Raw genomic sequence first — 23,173 nt, forward strand, 5'->3', positions numbered from 1 at the left:
CGCACTTCTTTCAGTCTCGGTGTTTCCCCTCCACCCCTGGACGCCCCCACCCCCCCCACTCCCGCCTTCTCGGTTCCCCTGTCCTCCCCTTGGCCCAGGACAGCCCTTGGGCCCGCACCTGCCCGGGGAGCCCCAGCCGGGCCCGCCAAGGGACTGGCGGTGACGTAGCGGGGAGGACTGTGCCCGCGCGGCCCGCTGACGTCACTGCCGCAGCGGACCCCAGCGAAGCCCAAGAATGGGAATTGAAGGAGGGAAGCACAGCGGTGACCCCGCGGTTACGGCTGGGCGCCGCGAGTGCGCCGCGTGCTTTGGGCCTCTGGGGTCAGGAGGCCCGAATCTCGCCTGTAGCGCAGGCCGATCCCCGCTCCACACCCTCGGCGCGCACGACAGCAAGAGTTTAGCTAGAAGGAGAATGTCCCCAAGCGGTGGGGCCTCGTGCGCACGCGCCCTGGGTGGAGGGCAGATAGGGGACAGCTGGGGGGGGGGGCTGCGCGCTGATACAGGGCGTGGGGGCGGTAGAGGACGGGTGGCGAGCGGCAGGAGAGGAAGGGACCCGGCTTAGAGGGCAGACCAGGAGGAAGGCAGCTGCCCCCTCCGCCGCTAGCCCGTCTCCCTGGGCGCTGCGGAGGCGCGAGGCCTGCGGCGCGGCGTCGTGACGTCACGGTGGCGGCGGCCGTGGTTGGCGCACGGTCCGCGGCTGCAAAGTGTGAATTACGCCCGGCTCGCGCCGGCGGCGGAGTGAAGTCAGGCTCCGGGGGAGGGGAGGGGCAGGACGGTGGCGGCGGCCCGAGCTGGTGGCTGGTCCCGAGCCCGCGCACCCCGGGTCTCGCCGCTGGCGCCCGCAGTCTTTCCTTGCACCGCTTCCTCCTGTCCTTGCTCCGCTCCTGCTCGGCTCTCCCCCGGCTCCTCCCGGCCGAGGAGCGCCGGGGCGGCAGGGCTCCCCCTCCGACTTTGCCTGTGCCGCCCCCGCTTGCACCCCGGAGCCCGCCGCGCGCCGGTCCCCGTAACTGTCGCCGCGGCCGCCGCAGCGTCTTCCCGCCGGCGGCCCGGGCGGAGTGTTGGGGCGGGGAAGGCGTGAGCGCGGCTTCCCGGCCCGGGGTCGGCGGCCGCCCGCCCTGCCCCCGCCTCGGCCCGGCGCCCCCGAGCCGCGGCCCCTTCCCAGCGCAGGGGCGGGCGGCCGCGGCCCGGCGGGCGCCGCGCGGGGGCAGGGCGGGCGTATTCAATGGAAGTATGTTACCAGCTGCCGGTGCTGCCCCTGGACAGGCCGGTCCCCCAGCACGTCCTCAGCCGCCGAGGAGCCATCAGCTTCAGCTCCAGCTCCGCGCTCTTCGGATGCCCCAATCCCCGGCAACTCTCACAGGTACGCGCCGCCGCCGCCACGGACCCGCGCTCGGGGGCTTCTCTCTTTTGTTTCCCTCTTCCCATCCGGGTTCACCTCCGCGACACCCCCAGTCGCGGCTGTTTACCTCAGACCCAGCATTGTTCATTGTTTGGGGGTTTCTAGGCTGGCCCCTGGATTCGAGAGCCTTTTCCTTTATTCTGGGGCTTTGCACCCTCAGTCCCTCGGCCTCCTCCGAATCCCGCCCAGCGCGGGGGCTTTGGGAGCCTTCAGACCTGCGGCAGGCCCGCCCCCTCGGTGCTCGGCGGGCGAAGCTTCGGGACGGACTGTTTTCCTCCCTCCGAGGTCGGGCCCCTCGCACCCTAATTGTGGCCTCGGGCACACCTGTCCCCCCGCCCCCGGGCACACACCTGTGCGGCGTTTGCGCCTCGCCTCCGCGTGGCGTGCGGATGGTCCTGCGGAGCCCCGGACGATAGGCCAGTTCCCCGGAGCCCTCGGCGGCTCCGGCTACTCCGCGGTGGACCTTTAAGTGCTTATCAAAGAAACAAGTATCCGGAGTGCTTCTCCCGAGCTTCGGTTTTCACAAAGTTGATAGCCGGGAATCAGTTCTTTTTTTTTTTTTTTTTAATTTGATACGGAGATTTCAGCAGAAGAATTACTAATGAACACTCACGGGAAGACTTTGTTTTGAATGGTCCAATACCAGCTGCTCCTGAGAATTTCGGTTTTTTTTTTTTTTTTTTTTCCTATGGTCATGCTGTTGGCCCAGCTCCTTAGTTCTGGGTGATTTCTGTTGCCAGCTTTAAAATAGGCAAACACAGTTTTGTTTACATTTGAACCAAGTCAAGTGCCCTCCGTATCTGCTGCCAGAATGTTATATGTTCATGATCAATTTTGAATTCAAATGCATTTGTTTTTCCTATTGGTTAGTATTAGTATCTTCTGTGAAGCATATTTCCTCTCTCCGGTTAAGTTGTAAATACCTTGAGCCACGTCTATATACATATCTTTTTAAACCGGTAGTGTAGATAGCACCTGGTAGAGATTTTGCTCGTGATAGGTGTGTCCAGTAAACATTTGTCATTTGCTTCTTTGCCTAAATGGTAGAAAGAGCAAGAGACCATCTGGATTTCCCTCTGAATTGTTTTTATTTAAAATCAGGCTTATTTCACGGGACAAGATAGTATGCTAATGAGGTTAGAGCCAACTTTTAAGGTTACCATATTAGTTTAAATAATACTCATTGTTATTTTGAAAGTTAGGTCCATGCTCTACCTTTATAGTACTCCTTAAATCATTTTCAGGTTCCAAAATTAATGTTGAAGAAAAATGTTAATGCATTGCTGGGAAAGGTTTTTAATGGTAGTAATTAAAGGTTCTTAACTGTAGTAACTTTTTTCACTTCCCAGTATTATTTCACTTTCTCAGATCACAGGCCCATAACTAATACCTGTTTCCAGTTCAGTCTAAATAGTAAGGATGATCTTTTTATTAAAAGGTCTTTTATAAAATTATAAAATACAAATAAAGTTACTTATGCTCCCTGAGGAGAAAATGAATTAAAAAGAAGATTCCAAGAGCATTAAAACAAGGCTGATAGGAGGGTTTTACCATTGTCTTAATTAATCCTCAGGGACCAATTTTAAGCCCTATTCCTTCTTGACTCATTTCCTAGCCTTAGGTTTAATGGGTAATGGAATTTTAAAAATATGATTGTGGCAGATAAAGCAAATATTGAACAGTCACACCATATTTTATTAACTCCTAAAGCTTGAAAAAAAAAAAAAAACTATACCACTAAGTGAAGTATATAGGAACTTATGAAAATCTGGACAGAAAGTTTCTTGAATTATAACATTTTTTTCTAATCCTTGTTGCCCAACATTAAAATGATGATAAACTTACCATGGGCTGTAATGGGTGTATTTATCATTACCAAGACTTGGACTGTCATTTAATACTAAACTGTATGTTACTAGTGATTTTACTAAAGCCAGATGGGAATGTGTAATAGAAGAAAATAATTGGGGAGTCTTACTCAGAGTATTATGCAATAAATGTTTGGTTAAATCAAAACTCTTGAATCTTCAGTTCTAAGTCTAAAGCTACAGAAATTTTTAAAAACTGAGGTGGTTTTGTAGTTTCATTTAATACTTAAAAAAACCGCAAACCTGTGTTTCTTTTTTTTTTTAGTCGCTAAGAAATTATTTTTCTGAATCTATTTTAGAGTATGTTCAAACTCGCAATCTTTCAGTTCTTCATTTTCACGATAATATTGGAGACTGTCTCATAATAGGTACTTAATACTGTTGGATGAGTGAATTAGTAATGAAATTATCTCTGAGCATCAGTTTTAAATCTGAAAACAATGTAAAGGCTTTTATCAAGTTATAGCAGTAACTCATTTATCCCGAACTTGGTTTGGAACTTGTAACTGCGCTTTAAAGAAATTCAGGAAATAAGCAGAAGCCTGAACAACTAAAATATAGATTTGATAATCCTTTCAAAGTGTGTGTATTAGGCAAAATTCTGACAAACGTGTTGCGAGCAGCAGCAAATTTGAAGGGATTGGAGGCTGCTAGAATCAAATTCTCATTGATACTTGCTAAAATTGACAGCAGACACACCAAAGCCTGGGATCAGAAGAAAAACTCTTTAAAGCCAGCAACTCTTAAAAAGGAACCCTGAGGACATACAGTTTAGGAGCTTGAGTGTTGTACAACACAGTAATTATTAGTCAACATATTTAATTGAATGTTTTTAAATATTGAAATATTCCCACTTAAAATCTCCATGCCAAACAATGTAAGTTTTGGTGTTTAAATAGATAAGGGTGAATTATCTGAAAAATTCATTTCTTTGGAACACCATTGTCTCAAGAATGCCAAGTAAATGAGGCATTAACTTTTTGTTTTAAACTAGGTCATGTACTACTTTCTCAAATGGTTAATATGAGTTCTTTGAATTATTTGAAAAATCAGGACAATAAAAGAAACTTGTTTTTGCCATTTTAGGATATCTGTTGATAGCCGAGATTAAAGATTTATCTTGCAGAATAAAGTTCTTATTTAGATAAAATATTGTGAGAGCAGAAATTATCTTGTTCACTGTTGTGTCCATAGTGCTTTGCATAGATAGGTGCTCAGTAAGTGTGGAAGTTGAGTTAGTCTGTTAATAGCACACCAGAGCACTGCACCTGCGATTATTTTAGTCAGATTTTCTATGGACTGGAGACAAATATTTTTTGGGTTAGAAATTTGTGATCTAATTTTTAAAATTTATCATTAATTGATGGTATGTATTACTATTGAACAAAATATTGGGATGTCTTTCTTGAAGACATTATCTTTTTAGAGCAGTTTTAAATTCACGGCAAAATTGAATTCCATATGCTTTCTGGCCTGGTACATGCATACCCTCTCTCATTAGCAGCATCCCCTACCAGAGTGGTACGTTTGTTACAATTGCTGAACCGACATGGCTGCATCATTACCACTCAGAGTCCATGGTTTACATTAGGGTTCATTCTTCGTGTCTTTTTTTTTTTTTTTCATACAGAAACTATTCCACAAATATTTACTAAATACCTTCTGGGAATGAGGCCTCTTGTGTTGAGTACTAAGAAAATGTAACGAATTAGTAATTGGGGGGAAAAAAATCACCTGTGAGCCTGCCAACCATCCAAGTTTTTCTTTGATGTATTAAATTCCTTATATATAAACATTTTTCACTTCTGGTCATAATTTATATGTCTCTTGTCTTTAGCAGTGTTCTTAGTATATGACAAATTGTCAAGATCCTGTATGTGCCAGAACAGTTCAAAGTCCCTTGGGCAAAAGTTGGTTCTTAAAGCTTACAGGAGTGTGGTGGGGAAAATGATCTATAATATGTGACATAATTTTTCTATTGGAGATATCAAGGCATAATGAGACTACAGGAAGGTATACCCAAATTTCCTGGATAAATCAGGGGAAGCTTCTCATAGTAGTTGAGGCTTAGGCCAAAGCCTGAAGATTATGTAGGTATTTCTTGAGGAAAATGGTAAAAATGGGAGTAATGTTACTTGCAGGGTTTTTGTAAAGATTAAAAACATCAATTATAATATCTGGCATGTGAGGGGGAGGAGGATAGAGGATAGATAGTCCAGAAAGCTATGTAGGTCAGCACTATCCAATAGAACTTTTTGTGATAATGGAAATTTTCTCTGCAGTATCTAGTATAATAGTCATTATCCATATATAGCTAGGTAAGCACTTGAAATGTAGCTAGTCTGACTGAAGAACTGGTTTGTAAATTCAGTTTTATTTATATAGCTGCATGACTAGTTGCTATTATATGACTAGAAGCTACTATACTGTCAGAGTACCATGTAGTTTTATGTATACTTAATGATCATGAGTAGTGATGTCATGTTGATCTATGAGTAACACATTCTCTGAATATTGAAAAGTTAGAATTCTTTCAGGTCTTGATGTTGTACACAAAACCTTAATACCTTCATGCATGTTTGATAAAGTCTGTAGAATGGTATCACTAGGTCAGTTCAAGAGGTAAGAATGGTTTTTGGGTTTTTAGAAAGCTCTGTCCTTTTATAGTACTAAGATAAATGTTACTTTTTCTCATCTCCAATCATATATTATTACATTGTAATACTATATAATTATTATAATAAACATTATTTTATAAATGTTGTGTAAACATTTCCAGATATGTTTTACTGTGTTAGTAGATGCATTGTGGTAGGCTAAGTTTGTTTCAACTTGGACTAAGCAAAAATATACACTTTCTCAAGTGTTTCTGTGCATTTGCATTTCCTCTTTTGTCAAATTTCATTTGCATATTTTGTGCTCATTTGTAAGGATTGTTACATATCTTTTTTTTTTTTTTTTTTTTGGATTGTTACATATCTAATGTCAGTTTGTAAATGTGCATTATTTCAAATTACTGTTACCATAGTAGTTGTCTCTTCACAAATCTACATTCGGAAGCCAGTACAGGGGATAGTGTGAATAGTCGGTGGGATGTCCTGGGAGTGGTTCAGTTGCTGAGACCACCTTCCTCCCTGTCCACTGCCCAAAGACTTGTTTTGTTGGGATCTTGGTTTCATTTTTCTGTTTTTAGAAATGTTTCATACTTTGATTTAACTTTAATAGTATCATGTTTTGGCTTTTACTTTTGAAGTAATACATATTTATACTACAATTCAAATATATATTCAAACATAATATTAATGTAAATTTGTAGTGTATTTAGAGTGGTGTTCTGATTGAGGAGTAGGATGTTCAAATTACTGGTTTATAAGTTGTCATCAGGAACACATTTAGTCTGTGCGACGTGATTGGAAGAGGTTTTAGACCTATGCTCAGATTTTGTGGCTATGCTTGGAGTTCCATCAGCTGTACATACTGCCTATTCAGGAATTCTTTTTTGAAAACAAATGTCCTACAAGCAGTAAAATATTAAGCCCTTTTCAGGAGTTACAAAGAGTAGGGAACTCACTTTGGGTGGAAAGGAGAGGTACCATCCATTCTCTTTGAGGCGATTTGATAAGAATTCTGCTAATACTTTAGTCTAAGTTTCAGCTATTCTTTCCTTCCTTCCTTTTTTCTCCCTTTTCTTTTCATGAAGGACCAGAGTAATTTTAGAGAATTAACTTTCTCGAGATGAGTATAGAGACAAGTTTGGGAAGAGAAGAGCTGAAGAAAGAGGAAGTCTACAAAGCTTAGCTTAATTCAGATTTTTGCCTGGGACTATTAATACCCATTTAGTTGGAATAAAGACACTAAAGAAGCTTACGTGATAAAGAACCCTCATTGCATGCAGATCTTAAAAAGTTTAATTTTCTGTTCCAAAAACTGTGTGTTTGTGTTTATGTAAAATCTAATTTTGTTAGAAATTCCTGGACTAAAGATCTTTAAGATGTGGGCATTCTTACACTTCCTTTGGCCACTTCAGAAAACTTCAACAATTAATTTTTAATCTTCTAATTTAAAAACAACTTAAAACTTCTTAATTCTACAGATTGCTATCTTACGATTAATTTGAATGGAGAGAAAATTGAGTGTTTATTCTCTCTCACATTTAACTAGCCTCTTCTTGTTAAATGTAACATAGACTTTGTTGATTTTTATATTGTTGTCAAATATGTCTTTCAAAGGTTAGTCACAAATAAATGATACATCCACGATTTGCATTCAGATTTAGTATATGAAGTAGTAGTATATGGGGAAAGGAACAAAAGCTACATTTGTAGATGAGCTTTTGAAGCTTGCAGAACTACATTTTGGCTGCTGGCAGGTTTCCTTCCTAATGGACCTGTGCCAGTGTTCTTGTGGTTGAAATCAGAAGTTTCTCCTGCTTGTAATTTTGAGTAGGAATTTTGGATTACTGCTCTATGCCTCCACCTGCTGGTAGGGAGGGCTCTTGGTTTTCTGAAGATGGTGGCAAGAGAGAAGAGGAGAGGAAGAAAGCAGGGCAGGAAGAATTGGGGGAAGAAGATGAGTTGTTAATTGTTTAACTAAGTTTGAGCAAAGCCTACTCTGTCATCCGCATTTTGGGTAGACCAAACTTGAGCTCAGGACCATGTAAAGCACTTGGTAAATGGTGCTTAATAAAGATGCAGTAGTCTTGTTTCAGTGATAATTCTGTTTCCATTTATTGAGTACCTCACATGACAGATACTGTAATTAATGTTTTTAATCTTTACAAAAAACTATGTAAGTATTATTACTCCCATTTTTACCATTTTTCCAAAGGAGTAAACTGACCTTAGAGAAATTACATTATTTGCTCAGGGCATCACGAGAACTTTGGGAAAGGCATGTCATGTTCAACACCCTCACTTTTAACCTAGCCTGCCTCAGTGAAGGTGAGTAGAATATATTTAGTCTTTTAGGTTTATGGATTGTAGGTTTTTGTTGACTCATAGATCTGGATAAGGAAGACACATTTGATGATTTGAGGTGATTATTTGAAGTGATAACTTACCTTCTGGTCTTTTCAAATCATATCTGGATTTTACTCTAGAGCCACTTTCTAGGGGGACATGACTAAGTTAAATCATACTTTGAAGATAGTTACCAAGATGATGAAGTAATTTGAAAGCACACTGTTTGATATGTGAGTGAAGAAATCGGAGACATTTAGCTTGGAGAAAGGAAACCTCAGGATTTGGGCCAAGAAGATGGGGATGGAGGTGGAGGAGTGGTTGGTGACAGATGATAGAGCATTGCTGTCTTCTAGTATGTGAAGGACTATCCTGGGAATGAGAAAAAAGAGAGGAGGATTAATTTAGATTTTGATTGGTTGTATATTCTTGATTGCCTCGTCTTGTTCCTACTTTGTGAGAGCAGTCACTAATATACAGGAGAAGGTACAAGCTTAAAGTTGTCACTTGTCCAAGGTAACACAACTAGATAGTAGAAAATGGATTAAACTCTGTGTCATTGTGACCTGACCCTAAAGACTATGCATTCTCTTCTACTTCCTTTTATGACATAGGAAAAAGATATTATTGCAGAGAGTAGAGTACGATGAATAGGTAGAAACAGTAGGGAAATTGGGTGATCTTGTGTTTAATCACACTAATAATTAAAGAAATGCAAACTAAAAGAATGATAAAATAAATATATAACATGAAGATTATACAGTGTTAGTAGATATAAATTGTAAATTTGCTGAAAAGTAATGTAGCAGTTGAATAAAAAATAATATTTTCTCTTACTTTACTTTTAGTACCAAGTATTCAACAGTTTGTCCCAGTTTTGTTTAAAACTAAGTCAAATCTATATACCATGCATACTCACAAAAAAGGAAGAATAAAGCCAGTGATATCTCCAAATGCTAATTGAAGCCATCTCTGGATGTTAAATTATAACTATTTTTTTAACTTTTTGTTTAGAATGTATGTAATTTTACCAGTGTTTTTCTTTCAACGTGAATCTTTTTTAAAATCACAGTAAATCTAGAAAAAAGTGAAACAAGTTGTATTTGGGCTCAGATCTCTGACAGAGATGTCCATAGAGAGAGCTGGCTACTTCATGAGATTATAAATTGAAACAGTAGCTTGAAAGATACTTGGATAAGGATATGGTCAAGAGGATTGGCTCTCTGGTTCCTTCCAACTTCATGATTCTATAATTTCTTTGGGTAACTCGATAATAAGCATTACAGGTATTTTTATATAGCTCTTCTGTAATAATAAAGTAGTTTCACTCTCCATGGGAGATGTTGAGAAGTAAATTTAAGTGTAATTATTGTTAGAAAGAAAAACAAAGCTGGAGGTATTACAATTCCAAATTTCAAGTTGTACTACAAAGCTTTAGTAATCAAAACAGTATGGTGCTGGCACAAATATAGACATAGATCAGTAGAACAGAAAAGAAATCCCAGAAATAAACTTTTGATTAGATGATCAATTAATCAATGACAAAGGAGGTGAGAATATAGGGAAAAGACAGTCTCTTCGATAAATTTTGCTGGGAACACTGTACAGCTACATGTAAAAGGAAGAAATTGGGCTACTTTTTAACACCATACACAAAAATAAAAATGGATTAAAGACCTAAATGTAAGACCTGAAACCATAAAAATCCTAGAAGAGAACATAGGCAGTAATCTTTTTAACATCAGTCATAGCAACATCTTTCTAGATATGTCTCCTTAAGGCAAGGGAAACAAAAGCAAAAATAAACTATTGGAATAACACATCAAAATAAAAAGCTTTTGCACAGTGAAGGAAACAATCAGTAAAACAAAAAGGCAACCTAACTGAATGGGAGAAGATATTTGCAAATGATATCTCTGATAAATGTTAATATCCAAAATATATAAAGAACTTCCACAACTCAGCACCAAAAAAAAAAAAAATCCAATTAAGAAATAGAGGACTTAAATAGACATTTTTCCAAAGAAGACCTATAGATGGCCAATAGACACATGGAAAGATGCTCAACATCACTAATCATCAGGGAAATGCAAATCAAAACCAGTGAGAGCTCACCATACACCTGCCAGAATGGCTAAAATAAAAATGACGAGAACTAATAGTGTTGATGAGGATGTGGAGAAAAACAATTCTTGTGCATTGTTGGTGGGCATGTAAATTTATGCAGCCACTGTAGAAAACAGTTGGAGGTCCCTCAAATTAAAAATAGAAATACCATATAATCCAATAATTCCATTACTTGGTATTTACCTGAAGAAGACAAAAACACTAATTTGAAAAGGTAATGTTTAAAAAAAAAAAAAAAGAAAAGAAAAGGTAATGTTTCTTGCAGCATTATTTACAATAACCAAGATATGGAAACCACCTAAGTATCCATTGATAGACAAATGGATAAGGGAAGATTTGGTACACACACACACACACTGGAATATTGCTCAGCCATAAAAATGGATGAGATCCTGCCATTTGAGACAACATGGATGGCCCTAGAGGGGATTATGCTAAGTGAAATAAGCCAGTCAGAGAAAGACAAATATCATATGATTTCACTCAGTGGAATCTTTTTTTAAAAAAAGAATAAACAAAAAGTAGAATCAGGCCTATAAATACAGAGAACAAACTGGTGGTTGCCAGAAGAGGGGAGTGAGGGGTTGGGCAAAATGGGTAAAAGGGAGTGGGAGATACAGGCTTCCAGTTATGGAATGAATAATTCACAGGAATAAAAGGCATAGCATAAGGAATGTAGTCACTGATATTTGAATAGGGATGTTTGGGGGCAGATGGTAGCTACACTTGTGATGAGCCCAGCATAATGTATGAACTTGTTAAATCACTATGTTGTACACCTGAAACTAACATTGTGTGTCAACTCTGGCAAAAAAAAAGTATAGTTCTTGTTTTGAAGAGCTATTTGATGACAGCCTATGAAGAGATCTTAAACAGTGGCTGTGGTGCAAGAACTAGAAAGTTAGGAGTTAGAGACTAGGAATTGATTTGATGTGGGAGGTAAGAAAAAATTCTCACTTTTTTAGTCTGGGAGACCAGATCATGAAGCTAGTAACAAAAATACAGGAAGAGGAGGTAGGTTTTGTGTGTGTGTGTGTGTGTGTGTGTGTGTGTGTGTGTGGTGGGGGGGAAGAGATAATAAATTTACTTTGAGTATGTTGAGTTCAAGTATCTGGGGAGCATCCAGGTGGGCATGTCCAGTAGGCAATATCTTAGGACGGTTAGGACAAATGATGCATTCTAACTTTCAGAGTTTTTTTGCTCATATATCCTTCAAAGAACTGGAAAAACAAACAAGCTATATACCTCTCACACATCAAGAATTTTTCATCGAGAGGTGCCTGGGTGGAGTATCTGACTTTTAATCTCAGCTCAGGTCTTGCTCAGGGTCATGGATTCAAGCCCCACATTGCACTCTATGCTGGGTGTGGAGCCTTCTTGAAAAAAAAAAAACAAAAACAAAAAAACTCTTCCCCTAAATTCAGTATTTGTAAATGAATAATTTTTGGTGTGTTACTTAAATCACAATTTAAAATACATCCAGGGAATTTTTAACAACTTGATTATTTTCCATAATTATTTTTAAAAAAATATGTGAACAATATTTTAAGTCAGAATTTTTACATTCCTCATTTTTTTCTTGAACTCCTTTCTGTTTTTCTGTCACTATACATTATCTCCATCTTTTATAATTAAAAGCATTTTATCAATCATATCATACTTTTCTACAATGAAAGTAAATTCATTCATGAATTTAGTGAATGGGAATAAAAAACATTTTGTATTAATTGTCACCCAGTTATTCTGAGTTCTGTGTAAAAAGAATTATAATTAAAAACATTTAAAATTTCCTATGTTGGGGGCACCTGGGTGGCTCAGTCGATTAAACATCTGACTGGCTCAAGTCATCGTAGGGTCCTGGAATTGAGTCCTTCATCCGGGGATTCCGCTTCCTCTCCCACTACCCCTCCCCCCATGCTATGTTTCTCTTTCTCTCAAATCTTGAAAAATTTTTTAAAATTAAAAATTAAATTTCCTTGGTTCATAAAGCTGTTTCAAATTTATTTTGGTCTCAGCAATACAGCTTTACTGACTATAACCAGTGCACAAACCAATGTGTGAGTTATAAAATTTAAAAAGTATTAAAACAGTAAAATTTTATTGGAAATGGATTCTTTTTTAAGTTATTTCATAAATATTTATTGTTTATCCATTAATACTATCAGAAAATATGGTGTTTTGCATTGCCTTTCTTCCTCTTTTACTTTAATAGTGAAAGTATTGAGAAATCATGAGTAGTAAGTACTTTATTTTAGCAGTACCAGCCATTCTTCAAAGTTGACAACAAAGTGATAAAATTATTTTTAATGGTTTGTCAGGTAGCAACTGGATTTGGCTTAACTTCTATATTCATGGAAGTAAGAATTGATGACCCCTTTACTTGGAAAAAAAAGTTGGGTACCCCTGTCTGTTAGAATCATTGACTTTCTCACTGTGGGTATTTTGAATTCTCCTTTTGGCTCCCTAGATGTTGTTAGACACTCTCTCCACAGTAAGTATCATGAAGGATTGTGTGTTGCAGGTTCCTTTGTAAGGTGGTAGAGGGGTAGAGATGAAAAGGGAGAGGAGGTAAATGAAAACTGATATATTGGGTTATCAGAATTTTTTTTTTTTTAGAAAGTTGTACATATGGGAGTTGAGAGCTGAAAAATCAATTTTCTTGAAACTCTCCATATTCTTGTACTTTTCAGGGTTATACATGCATGGCCCAGTTTGTAGACTACTGGCTTACTATATCCCATCTTGTTATTGTCTTGTTCCTATATTTAACCATTTTTCATAGGTATATAGAAATAATATTTCATACATCAACCTTTTTTTCCGGTATTTGATTGTTCCTAATCCTAGGTCATCATACTTAATCACTCGGGACTTCTTTGGAAATGGAATCAGGATATTAATGCTTGGAAGGAATCATATAAGTCATTTTAAAGATTTGATGATTAAGATTCTGAAAAGCTAAGTGATTTCTCCAAGATTCCACAGTTAGACAATGGAGAAATTAGAGTTTTGAGATTAATTCTTCCCAACTTTGTTGCTTTTCTCACTATATCCCCTACTGCCTTGTGAAAGGATTGACCTTTGAATTTCCTTAGGTAGCAGTCTTCCTTTACTGAACGTTATTTTTTGAGTAGCAAAGCATCTGTGAATAGTCCAGGGAGTTTTAAAAGAAGTTAGAGTAGAAACACACTCAATTTAAAACATATCTGAGTTACTTCTTAAAACATAAGAGATAAAACCATTATTGAAAGTATCATAGACCAGTTGGGAAGATATGATTTGATGAAATGAGATTTATGTGCAACAGAAATAACCTTTTACAAAGAAAGATGTAAAAAAAAAAAAGAAAGATGTATTTCACCTATACTTTAAAAATTAAGAATAAAGCTTTTTTTCACATTGAGGAATAAAATAATATTCCCTATATACAAATTGCTCATTCTATATAGCCTTTTATGTATGAAATGGTAGGAGGTGGAATTTTTCGATTTTTTTTTTTACTTCATTTTACTTTTTTCCTCTAATTCTTTATTGTGAACATTTTAAGAAAATTCTAGGAAAAACATTGAAGTTATTATAAAAAACAAACCTTTCTTAAAGACTTAATTTTTTTTTAAAACAGTTTCAGGTTCACAGTAAATTTAAGAGGAATGTACAGAGATTTTCCATATACCTCCAGCCCCAACACATGTATACTCTCCACCATTATCAACACTCTTCACCAGACAGGTACATGTATTAGAATTGATGAACCTACATTGATAAAGCATCATCATGCAAAGTCCATACTGTACATTAGGGTTCACTCTTGGTGGTGTACATTCTTTAAGTTTGGACAAATGTATAATATGTATCCATTATTAGTAGTATCATACAGAGTAATTTCATTGCCCTAAAATCCTCTGTACTCTACCTAATTATCCCTTCACCTCAACCCCTAGCAACTACCGATATTTTGTCTCTAGTTTTGCTTTCTTCATAATGTCATTTAGTTGGTTTCATACAGTCTTCAACCTTTTCAAATTGGCTTTTTTCACTTAATATGCATTTAAGGTTCTTCCTTGTTGTTTTGACCTGATAGCGCAGTTCTTTTTAGCACTGAGAAGTATTTTGTTGTCTAGATGTATCACCATTTATCTTGGTTGCTTCCAGGTTTTGGCACATGAGACTACTACAAACTACTACAAACCTCTATGAAGATTTTTGTGTGGACATAAGTTTTCAACTCCTTTGGGTAGATACCAAAGAAATGTGATTAGCAGGGCCATATGGATAAAGTATGTTTAGTTTTTGTAAGAAACCACCCAACTATCTTCCAAAGTAGCTGTACCATTCTGCATTTCTATCAGCAGTGAATGACAATACCTGTTACTCTACAACCTCACCAGCATTTGATGATGTCAGTGTTTTAGAGTACCCATTCTAATAGGTGTATAGTGGCATCTTGTTTTAATTCACATTTTGCTGATGACATATGTGGAGCATCTTTTTATGTTTATTTGCCATCTGTATATCTTTGATATGGTGTCTGTTATGGTCTTTGGCTCATTTTTAAATTGTTTGTATATTACTGAGTTTTAGGAGTTCTTTGTATATTTAGCATAACAGTCCTTTATCAGATGTGTCTTTGGCAAATATTTTTCCCATTCTGGGGCTTGTTTTCTCATTCTCTTGACATTGTTTTTTGTAGAGCAGAAGTTTTAAATTTTAATGAAGTCCAGCTTATCAATTTTTTTAAATGCACTGTGCCTTTGGTGTTGTAATCTAAAAAGTCATTGTCATACCCAAGGCCATCTACGTTTTTAAAATATTTTCTTCTAGGAATTTTATATTTTATATTTAGGTCTGTGATCCATTTTGTTAATTTTTATGAAGTGTGGGGTCTGTGTTCAGATTGATTTTTTTCATATGGGTGTCCAGTTGTTCCAGAATCATTGGTTGAAGATACTATCTTTGCCTCAGATTACCACTGTTCTGTTGTCAAAGATTAGTTTAGCCGTATTTCTGTGGGCCTGTTTCTTAGCTCTTTATTCTTCAATGATCTGTTTGTTCTTTCACAAATACCACACTATCTTAATATACTTAGTTACTGTTGCTTTATAGTAAGTCTGGAAGTCCAGTAGTGTTAGTCCTCCAATTTTGTTTTTCCTCTTCAATATTGTGTTGGCTATTCTGGATATTTTTGCCTTTCTCTGTAAACTTTAGTTTGTTGACATCCCACAATAAAACTTAGCGGAATTTAGATTGGCATTAAATTGAAACTAGATCAAGTTAGGAAGAACTGACATTTTGACAATATTAAATCTTCTTGTCCATGAAGATGCAGTTTCTCTCCATTTATTTAGTTCTTGATTTTATTCATCTGAGTATTGTCATTTTCTCATAAAGATCTTGTGTATATTTTGTTAAATCTATGCCTAAGTATTTCATTTTGGGGAGTGCTAATGTAAATAGTATTGTGTTTTAAATTTTAAATTTCACTTGTATGTGAAGTTGATTTTGTATATTAACCTTGAATCCTTTAATCTTGCTATCATCACTCATTAGTTCCAGGAGGGTTTTTTGTCCTGTTCTTATAGATTCTATGTAGACATCATGTCATCTATGAACAAAGACAGTTTTAGGTCTTTTTCAATCTATACCATGTTTCCTTTTTTTGTGTGTGTGTCTTATTACATTAGCTAGAATTTCCAGTGTGGCACTGAAAAGGAATGGTGAGAGGAAACCTCTTTGTCTCATTCCTGAAGGATTTTTTGGATAGGGCAACAGAAATAAGATCTGTAGGGGGAGGGGAGGAAGAGCAACAAAAAAGATCTATAGGAAAAAATAAATAAAAATAATTTTCTACTCATTAGAAAATTGGCAGAAGACTCAGCTCTACGGAGAAATACAAATGTAGGAAAACATGTTTAGCTTTGTTAGTAATAAAGGAAATGGAAAAAAAATGAAAAAAAGAAAAAGTATTTTTTGATGGGGGATATCTATTTTCATATTGGCAAAGTCTGACAAAAACCAGTGTTAGCAGAGGGTGACAAAATAGTTATTCTTTTATATGGATCTGGGAGCATCATTCGATTCAGTGTTGGAGGATAGTAGATTTTTACAAATCCAAATTTTCAGCATGAATACTACCTTTTCTGCGGTCATGGAATTTGTCTAAAGGGGCAGTTGCAAAAATTTGCTAAAACAAATGTGCATAAATTATTTTGGTAATAATTTGCAACACTGGACTGATGGATATTTAGATTATTTCAGTGCCCACCAGTCTGGTGGTTGGTTAGAATATGTTTTTTTTTTTTAATTTTTTAAATTTATTTATTGATGATAGTCACACACAGAGAGAGAAGGAGAGGCAGAGACACAGGCAGAGGGAGAAGCAGGCTCCATGCACCGGAAGCCCGACGTGGGATTCGATCCCGGGTCTCCAGGATCATGCCCTGGGCCAAAGGCAGGCGCTAAACCTCTGCGCCACCCAGGGATCCCTGTTGTTTTAATTCAGCATAAAACTCTATCCTGTAAAATGATGCCATGTATCTCTATTCATCTTGGAAAGATACACACAACAATTTGGGGAAAATACTAGCTGCAGAGTAGCATGTGTATTAGCTTGTTTATGTAATTTTTTATATAACATCTGATTTTTGTAAATAAGACATGAAGGATATTATATACATCAGTGTATGCATACATACAAGTCTGACAGGTTGGTCAGCAGAATGTTAACAGTGGCCATCTTTGGTACTGGGACTTATGGTAATTTTTAGTATCTTTGTACTTGTGATTTTTTTTAAAACAATAAAAATACATCACTTTTGTAATAAGGGAACTTAGTAAAGCTGTTTTTAAAAATCTTACCATTAAATGACACTTCTACTATGTAGAAACAATGGAGAAAGGTCTAGTTAGCTAGTTAATAAGTATAAGTTGGTGGGTCAGAAGTGGGTTGTTCACTGGCACATAGTAGGTATCCAAAGTGGTGTATTAAAATGGAAGTATAGTGCTTTGATGTACGGAGGAATATGCTGCATATTTATGGGAAAATGAAGTAAGTTTGGTGGCTGATAGTTTACAAAAACTATTTTGCCTATTTCAGAACTGATAAGGTAAGCTTTTTGCTATAATCTATTGAAATATTTTAGGGTCTCTGTATTAGCATACCATATTTATTTATAAAATGTAAAAAGTCATCAAGAAAATTTATGACCCAGAATCAGAACACTAATGTTAGAAGAGGCTATAGAAATCAGTTTCCTTAAAAAAAAAGAAAAAAAGAAATCAGTTTCCTTAGTATACAGATGAATAAACTGAAACCACAGCGGTTTTAAAGGACACACAGAGGTGATATAGAAATCTCATCTGTTGAGCATCCATTTTGGCTACTCAGTTTTTGCTTGAACGTTTTTGGAATAGAAGATCACCACTTTATAAGGCAATCCATTGTGGTATTGAATGGTGTAATGGGTTGAATAGTGTCCACCAAAAATTCATGTCTACTTGGAGCCTCAAAATGTGACCTTATTTGGAATAAGGATCTTTGCAGATATAATCAAGATGAGGTCATATAGGATTAGGACAGGCCCTAAATCCAATGACTGATGTCTTTCTAAGAGGAGAGGACACACAGAGATGCCAGCACACGTGGGGAAGGAGGCCATGTTGAAGATGGAGCAGAGATTGGAGCGATGCAGTTTACAAGCCAGGAACACAAAGGATTGTTGGGATACACCAGAAACTCCTAAGAGGCAAAGGAGGTTTCTTTCCAAAAGCCTTCTGGGGAAGCATGGCCCTGCCCAACACTTGATTTTGGACTTCAAGCCTGCAGAACTGAGAGAAAATAAATTTCTGTTGTTTGAAGCCACAAAGTTTGTGTTATTTCAGCAGCCCTAGGAAATGAACACATATTGATTATTTAAAATGTATTTGTTCATTCTCTCAATCAGCAGACATTTATTGAGCACATTTTATATGCCAGGTACTCTGATAGGTGTATCAAAGATAAATAGAACATGTTTTCCTGCCTTGGTTCTTGGAGCTTGATCTAGTAGGAAGGACAGCTATGTAAATATAGAATTGCAATACTCTTGATACGTGTCCTCATTACCATAGTACATGAAGTTTAGTAGTGGCACATTTGATCTGGGAGAACAAGGGCAGATTTTAGAAAGAGAAACCTTTGTGCTCTGTTTGCAAGAGCTGAAATCAGCCTCTGGGAATTCTGTGTGATTCTACCACTAATGCTATCAATCCTGCCTCGTTCGGGGCATGTTTGGCCTGCTGTGATAGCATCCTGTGGCTAGGATTTGCTTTCCACAGATCTGTCGGAGTAATTTTTTTTTTTTAAGATTTTATTTATTTATTCATGAGAGACACACAGAGAGAGAAAGAGGCAGAGACACAGGCAGAGGGAGAAGCAGGCTCCATGCAGGGAGCCTGACATGGGACTCGATCCCGGGTCTCCAGGATCACGCCCTGGGCTGAAGGCAGCGCTAAACCGCTGAGCCACCGGGGCTGCCCTGTCGGAGTAATTTTTAAAATTTAAATTCAATTAGCCAACGTATTAGTACACCGTTAGTTTCAGATGTAGTGTTAAATAATTTATCAGTCGCGTGTAACACCCCGCGCTCATCACATCATGTGCCCTCCTAATGCCCATCACCACTTGCCCCATCCCCCCCCCCACCTCCCCTCCAGCAACCCTCAGTTGGTTCCCAGAGTTAAGGATCTCTCATGGTTTCTCGAAGTCGTTTTTTAAATGCAGTCAGTTCATGCCACTCTGCTGAAACATCATCAGTGGGTTCTTACCACAGTGAAAATAAAATCCAAACTCCTCTTTTGCTATGGTCCCATGTAATCTCACACCTGCTAACTTTTCAGTTCCCTCTTTCACCATGGTCTTTTTGCTATGATCATGCCAGGTTTGTTTCCATCTTTGATTTTGTTCCCGTTCTTCTCTCGGTCTCCAGATCTCCTCATGGCTCCTTGTCCTGCGGATCACAGCCCACCCTGCAGAGGAGTCTTCCTGACCACCCTATTTCAAACAGCACCCTTCGCCACCTGTCCTCTTACCTTATTTTGTCTTATTTGTGGCACACCACTGACTCAATTCATTGGTCCGTCTCTGCCTTCCACCCCCCATCATACTCCCCACCCCTGCTACCACAGAATATGTGCTCAGGAAGCAGGGATCTTGTTTACCCTGTGCACTGCTGTGTACCTAGTGTGTAACATACAGGAAGTGTTCAATACAGAAGAATGAAGAAAAATTTACTCTTTTAGTCTCATGCTATCATGTCAGATCTTGTGTCACCATAACTGTCTCTGGGATGAATCCCAAATTGTATTCCTGTAATTTTATTTTATAGTCCCACCTACTCCCTCCCCTTAAAATTCCACCTTCATCCTCATACCCTTTCTGAGCTGCCCACTGTGGTATGAATCTGTCTTAATCTCTAAATTTATGTAATCTTATTTAAGAACTCTCTTGAGGTTTAGAAAACTTGCGCAAAGTAACACAACTGTAAATGATGTTTCTAGGATTTGAACGGAGATCTGTCTTTGACTAGAGCTCATCTCTAGTGTACTGGAGTAGGGGAGGGGTGCTGAATGCTTTTGATGAAGAGGAGGTAAAAATCAAAAATTAGAATAGGAGCTCTATTTGGAATAGAAATAGCAGACACTTATTTGTTTAAGAAGAACTGGGTGATATTTGTTAAAAGGAATTCTGAAAAGAAACTTGAAATTTTTGGATTAAAGTTAATATGTGCTTATAATTTAAAAAATGAAATATACAAAAAAAAAAGGAAAGTAAACACCACCTGTAACCCTATATCCAGAGATAAACACTTAACATTTTAGAGCACTTTCATTCAGTCATTTTCTATGCAGAAATAAAATATTGTGATATCATTTTCATATATGTCCATCTAAATTTTGAAATCATTTCCTAATATAATTACTAGATCACAGAATACTGTCAAATTTCTCCAGAAAGAGAATATCAGTTTATATTTCCATGAGTAGAATGTGAGTGCCTTTTCATACCTTGCTGATACTTTTTAGTTTCCATTTCTTGGATTTTTATTGATATTAAACTTGAAATAGATGTTTATTATTAATTTCCTGCTAGCTATTTTCTGTGACTTGTCTGTATCCATTACCTATTTTTCTAGAATTGAGAATGTGGAATTGGAGGCAAAAATTTTATGCTTGGAAAAGTATACTGAAAATGATTGACTTGAGATCTTCTGAATATACTACAGAAGCACACTCATTGTTAAAACAGCACACAATCTCTCCCTCAAGCAATATTTTAAATTTAGTAATACTACCTCAAATTTTATACTAGTCAGAAACATGGAATATGGGGCCCATTTTACATAGCTTTTCTAAAGTCTAAATTTTTAAAGATAATTTCTATCTTTAAGAGGTTTTTTGGTAGCCTAAAACATTAACATAAAAGAGAACAAACTGAAGATAAAAGCAAAACATATGTTACCTGACGTGTAGAACCCACATTTTCATTTTTCCTTTGTCCTACAGTGAAAATACTCTAAATTCATTTTCAGAGAAAAGCTTTCTGGAAGTGACTTCAAGATTGTTGTGGTTGGCCTCAGCTCATTTCCAGTTGAAGTGTAGTTTTAATAACTGTTGAGGCTTTCCACACTTAATTCCGCATCAGTAGTGTTTTTAAATTTCCTTGAGAGCAGGATTCATGTGGGCCATGCAAGAAAAGGCACTGAAGATAGAAAAATAAAATTTTAGAACTTTATATTTTTAGCCTTATTGTTTTAGATCCTAATTTTACTCATGTTGCATAGAGTACATAAAATAAAATGAATACAATTCATAAATAAATGCATTACAAGTTTGGAGACCACTACCTCAGAGCAGTTCTTTTATACACACACACACACACACACACACACACACACACACACACACACAAATACAGACACACACACCCCATATGTAACATTTCAAAGGGTTCTCAGAGTCCATTCATCATGATACCCATTTAATCATAACCTTCCTTATCTCCTGAATCCACTTAGCTGCAGTTTTTTGTCTACTGATTTGACTTTATTAACCAATTCTGACTTCAGTCCTAAGGCTGCGGCCCAGGATGAACTGTCAGAACAGCTGGCCTTGTACACTGATCTGTCCTGACTGCAGTTTGATTAGATTATGAGCTACTAAAGAGTGGACACTGTTTATTTAGCTGTGTTCAGCCCAGTGCTTCACACAAAGTAAGATACTCAGCAAATGTAAAAAGTACGTCAGATCCTTATAAGGTCCTGTGACTCAGTCCTAAGGGAGTCTAGCTTTCTGCTCTGCTCACACTCCTCCCATTTCCCTCCTCCCACAGTGCCGCCTCACACCCTGCTGTGCAAGCTAGTCACTTCTGTCTTAAATCCTCTAATGCCATCTCAGAGTGGTCACTTTTAACTCTTTGATGGCTGAAGGATTTCTGCAGAGCCTCTTGAAGTGGTTATTAGTATTCACATCCCTGCAGAAAGCTGGCAAATGACATGGTCAGAGTGAGAGGTTTCCAGCCTGGAAGGACTTTCTAAAAGGTCTGTGGATTTTTCCTGGGGCCTTGGTTGTGATAATAGGTTAGACCCCTGTTGTTGAGTAACCAGATGACTATAGGAAGCCCTTATCTTCAATACTGTGTAGGAAATAATCCTAGGTCAACATCTCCTTTTTGTTTTTAGGATACAACTATGGAATCTAGAGAGTACTAAACCAAAAGAAAATGGTTATAGAATTTTGCTTGTTAGAAACTGGGCTGGTTTGTTCAGGTATAATACCAGTGATATGCAGTAGAAATATAGCGTGGCCTCATGTAATTTAAATTTTTTCCTGGGGCCACATTTTAAACAATAAAATGAAACAGGTGAAATTAGTTTTAATATATTTTATTTAACCAATTATATCCAAAATATTAACACGTAATCAGTATTAAAAAGATGTTACTGATATACTTTTATATGTTTTTGGAGACCACATCTCAGTCTTGACAAGCACTATTTCAGGTACTCTGGAGCCACAAGTGGCTAGTGATTCATGTTTTGTGGTACACTTTGTTAGAGGGAGCCAGGACCACTTTTTTTTTAATAACTAGACAAATGTGTAGTTATATTTTGTAGAGTTCTGTACATTTCCCTTGCTTAAGCCTTAAATTTAATTATTAGGTTTGGAGATTCCAAAATACTGTATAAATTAGTTGCATTTTTAGAGAGATTGTATAGTTTCAAATATGAGAGGACAGCAAAGTTTTTAGCAGCTCTGTTTTTCTTTCTTTGGGCTGGGCTGTTTCAATTTCTTGGGTTTTTTTGGGGGGGTGGGTAGCTTTCATCTTAAAAGCTATGCTTTTCATAGTGGGGCCGGCTTTCATCCTTCTTCAAATATATTTTTCGGTTGACGGAAGCTGCTGGATGGGAGAATGCATAAAGCTTTTTGTTGGATCAGTTTCCAGTATATCCCCTTGCATTGAAACCTTATTTTCTTTTAAGCAATACAAATATAAAAGATGAAGCCAAAAGACTTTTGTCTTACGTAGAAAAAGTTTATTTAGTTATACAGTCAGTCTTATTTGGCTAAGGTTCCTAGCTCTAGGAGTAGATAATTTTTCATTTATTAAAGAACACAATGGCTGGATTGCATACCAAGCATCTTGGATTTGAACATTGGCCAGAGGATCCATGTTTTACATGAATATGAAACTGGATAGGATAAAGATTCCTTAAGTTTATTTCTATTTCACTAGAGAGAAAGATGTTTACATACATATTTTGAGATAGCTGGGATGAGTTAGTACG

The 23,173-nt window shown here is 37.8% G+C and overlaps 1 protein-coding gene across 1 annotated transcript in view; it reads left to right on the plus strand.

Moving 5' to 3' along the window:
- Positions 1-1,200: 1,200 nt before the first annotated feature.
- Positions 1,201-23,173, plus strand: part of PDE7A (phosphodiesterase 7A) — a 115,876-nt gene continuing 93,903 nt past the window's right edge. Inside the window, exon 1 of the mRNA XM_077876751.1 lies at positions 1,201-1,360. Within this exon, the coding sequence (XP_077732877.1) occupies positions 1,223-1,360 (138 nt within the window). The 5' untranslated portion in view covers positions 1,201-1,222. The remainder of the gene's footprint in view (positions 1,361-23,173) is intronic.

The sequence above is a fragment of the Canis aureus genome, chromosome 28 (genome assembly GCF_053574225.1).
Source record: "Canis aureus isolate CA01 chromosome 28, VMU_Caureus_v.1.0, whole genome shotgun sequence".
NCBI classification, from domain to species: Eukaryota; Metazoa; Chordata; class Mammalia; order Carnivora; family Canidae; genus Canis; species Canis aureus.